General features: G+C 35.3%; 1 protein-coding gene across 2 annotated transcripts in view; it reads right to left on the bottom strand.

Moving 5' to 3' along the window:
• The window catches only part of LOC125035129, a 12,510-nt gene extending 8,888 nt beyond the window's left edge, over positions 1–3,622 (bottom strand). Inside the window, exons 1-6 of one of the 2 annotated variants that reach the window (XM_047627307.1) lie at positions 3,491–3,622; positions 1,652–1,750; positions 899–1,517; positions 544–651; positions 361–447; positions 1–97 (exon numbers count right to left, since the gene is read on the bottom strand). The exon at positions 1–97 is cut by the window's left edge and continues 70 nt beyond it. In XM_047627307.1, coding sequence (XP_047483263.1) covers positions 1–97; positions 361–447; positions 544–651; positions 899–1,517; positions 1,652–1,743 — 1,003 coding nt within the window. In that variant the 5' untranslated portion in view covers positions 1,744–1,750; positions 3,491–3,622. Of the gene's footprint in view, positions 98–360; positions 448–543; positions 652–898; positions 1,518–1,651; positions 1,751–3,477 lie in introns of both variants that reach the window. The other variant, XM_047627308.1, reaches the window with a different exon arrangement.

Raw genomic sequence — 3,622 nt, 5'->3', positions numbered from 1 at the left:
CCTTCTTGGGTGGTGAGGCCACTTGTGAGGAAGCCAGCTGTGTGGACTGCTGCTCCAGGCGCTTGCATCGTATAGTCAGTTCCTCAATTTCTCTGTTCTGAAAGTAGGGAAGGGGATTCAACTGGCTCTGATAGATTCATTAGTTTGTTATATGGTTTTCCTTCATTTGAATACTGTTCTTACACTTTATTTCTTCTTCTTTTTTTAGACTCACTTCTATCTGACTTTTTTTTTTTTCCTTAGCTACTTCTTTTTTTCAATTCTGATAGAATTTGGTGATTTGAAATACTTGGAAAATTGTTTCACCAAAGAAAAAAAAAAAAAAGTACAGTATACATAACATAAATTTCTAATCAGTACCTTAAAATGTAATTCTCCCTGCAGTCTCTCAACAGACCTTAAGGACTCCTTCGTTTTGGCCTCTGCTTCTGATGCAGCACTGGCCACCTATAAACCAAAGGAATAGTATTGAAAAATACATCTTGGCTACCAGAAATAACTGTAATGAGCAAATATTTTCAGCAGTTTCTATTCACATCTTACCTTCTCTCTGCCTCTCTTTTCTGCCGCCTCCAGTGCAGTGCAACGGTCAAGCCTCTCTGCTTCCAAGGCTGCTTCCTTCCTTTTCAATTCCAACCTTAACAAGGAAATCTGAAAATTCAAAAATATATATACATTACCAATCCTATGCAAGGTTACACTTCCTCTCCTCATATGTTATAGATGTAAATATTCCTCACATGCTGTATGTTCCCAAGTTAATATCCCAGTCAGCTAATCTCTATAAAGCTTTCTGGTTTTAAGATACTTAAATTTCTCTAATGAAGTGACATATGTGTTTCTCATCATGAATTATATCATAATGCAAAAAAATATCTAATTTAGCAACTTTACCCACCTCTCCTTGCTTCATCAAAACATCTTCCTGAAGTTTGGCCTTCTCATCCTGCATTTTCTTGAGCTGAACTTGATTGCTGCCATCACTCAGAGTAGCTGTTCCTGAAGTTGTTGGATGCGTGTTCCCATGAGTGTTGCTTGTACTCGACCCTTTAATGGGTATAGAGTTGTACACTTTACCTGAACTATGCACTGTCTTTGAAAGAGAAGGACCACTTTTTTGCACTGTTGTTTCTGGGATGGAAAAGTCATTAAACCTATGACTGTATGAATTACTTCGTGACACATTATTTGAATGCCCAGCGACACCTCGGCCCAACTTAGTACTGTTCTGTACGGCTCGTGACTGGTTAAGGGCACTACTTTTCACACTGGAGATGCCACTGTCATTGAAACTGTTCTTGTAAGACCCGGGAAACTGCTCGCGGCTGTTCTCCCCATGAGCTGCATTGCCAACAGCTGAACTGAAGTTATTCCCAACATCTTGTTTTGTTACATCGTTGTTATTCTGTGGCGCTTGTGAGCACATCTGGGTGGCTAAGACCATGCACTCATCCATAGCCTCCTCATCAAGATCTCCCCAATCATCATCATCCATAAAGTCGTCCACAACGTCTTGTCTACAAAAGAGAAACGGGTAACCATTTTAAAACTCACAAGACTTGTCAAAGAATCCAGGAAACAAGCAATTTAGGACACAAACACCTCAGAACACTAACAGTCATGAAAAGGGTCAATTCAGGATATTACTCACTTTGCTGGTTCTTGCACCCTCATTCTCTTGTTTGACGGTCCATTGAATGATGACATCGAAGGGAAGCCGGATCCACTTTTTGAGCGGTGCATAGTGACTCTGACAGAAGGTACATAAGTTTTTAATTATTTATACTGTTTGTATATTTATGCACACACACTCACACGCACACACATGCACACACACACACATGCACACACACGCACATGCACACGCACACACACACACACACACACACACACACATATAAATGTATATGATAAACATACTGTGTTCATAAATATCCAGACTTTCCTCTCACATTTTAACAATATAAACAGGTACTTCTTAACAAGATTGGAGAGGAGTATAATGAGTAATGACATGTTTACACTTGAGTGGTTATTACAAGCAGTAACTAGAAACAAAGTACATAATTATGGTCAAGCAAATCAGTTCCTGGTGGTGTACATAGTTCATACTACAATATAAAAATAAAAATGAATTTCTCGGGAATTACATAGTTTCCATGCCTTCCATCCAAGCAACAGTGTACCCTGCATTTTACATAAAAATAGACTGGAATTATACAAACTTAATTTAACCTCAAATTCAAATAAAGTTGCTAACATAATCAGTTGTCGGCCTATGAAATCAGAAGTTTTATCAGATTTTGTCCCTTTAGGTCTTAGTATAATTTAGGGGAAAATGGATAATAGAATCATCGAAATTGGACCAAGAAAAAAATGTATAACTAATCTGAATATTTCTCTTAATGCTATTATTAATTCTGCCAAGTTGAATATGTCATGTTCTAACTTTTTACAGCTTTTCATTTTTATTTTCACCAATATCTAAAAAATGAAGAAAAAAAAAAAATATATATATATCTATATGTATATATATATATAATATATATGATGTATATACTATATATAATATATATAGTCACAATATATAATATATACATAATAAGACTGTCATATGAACAAGAATATTACCTAATAAAAATATAATGGATAGTAGATGGGTTGTGCAATGTATGGTTGCAAACAAGTATTTCTAATTCTAAAAAATACATGTATATAATGATGTGTAATACATGACATGTACGTGGAATGTATATTTAATAAATATGTATCCAGGAGCATTGACATAAAAACTGAAATAGGGAAAAACATTAAAAGTATAATGACTTTTTAAGAATTGACAATGACTGACTGAGACTTATGATAAATAAGGTAAAAATTTATCAGCTGTCAAGAAATTATTTCAGCCAATAATTTTTTGAATACTTGAGGCTCGGAACATTTTGCGAACAGAAATAATCTTTACTTGGAACTGTAATTTTTAGAAGTGAATAGGCAATATGATATTCTATTTTTTTTTCTTTTTTTTCAATCTTGCTCTCTTTTACTTGCATACTAAATAAATTTACCAACAACAGAAATGCCACAAAGTGTCATTCATTTTGCCGATCCATCTACCAGATAAACTACTTAATCTAAACTCCCTGGTTGTGTGAAAACTAAGACTACAGCAACTTCTATTCTTCTCCTCTAACTCAATTCTTTTATATTTCACGAATTTTGAAATAGGCAAGAGTAACATTACGTAATACCCTTTCAACTTTGTCTAGGAAAGAATAAGTGTATTTGCATACAGTCTCAAAATAAGCACTTCAGACACTGCGTTTATCACAAGAATTTGACGACTATATTTACAACTTGTTTACATTCAACTTTATACTAATGACTTTGTTTTAAAACTTTTGAGGGTGATAAACCTCATGTTTATACCTAATTTCCAAATTCCAAACACTCCTCAATGACCTTATCTTAGCTTACCCGTTTGGCTCACCTCTTGTTTAACTGTTGGAATCAATCAGACACGGAATTAAGGGATAAATTCGCAGAAAACAGGAGAAAAACGGCGGGGCTCCTTAGCCTTCATCTGTAGTTTCCGCCAAGTGTGTTTACGCTCGTCAGCTGA

This window comes from Penaeus chinensis, chromosome 19, assembly GCF_019202785.1.
Source record: "Penaeus chinensis breed Huanghai No. 1 chromosome 19, ASM1920278v2, whole genome shotgun sequence".
NCBI lineage: Eukaryota > Metazoa > Arthropoda > Malacostraca > Decapoda > Penaeidae > Penaeus > Penaeus chinensis.
Note: the sequence above shows the minus strand (reverse complement) of the source record. Positions and strands in the feature narration are given on the sequence as shown.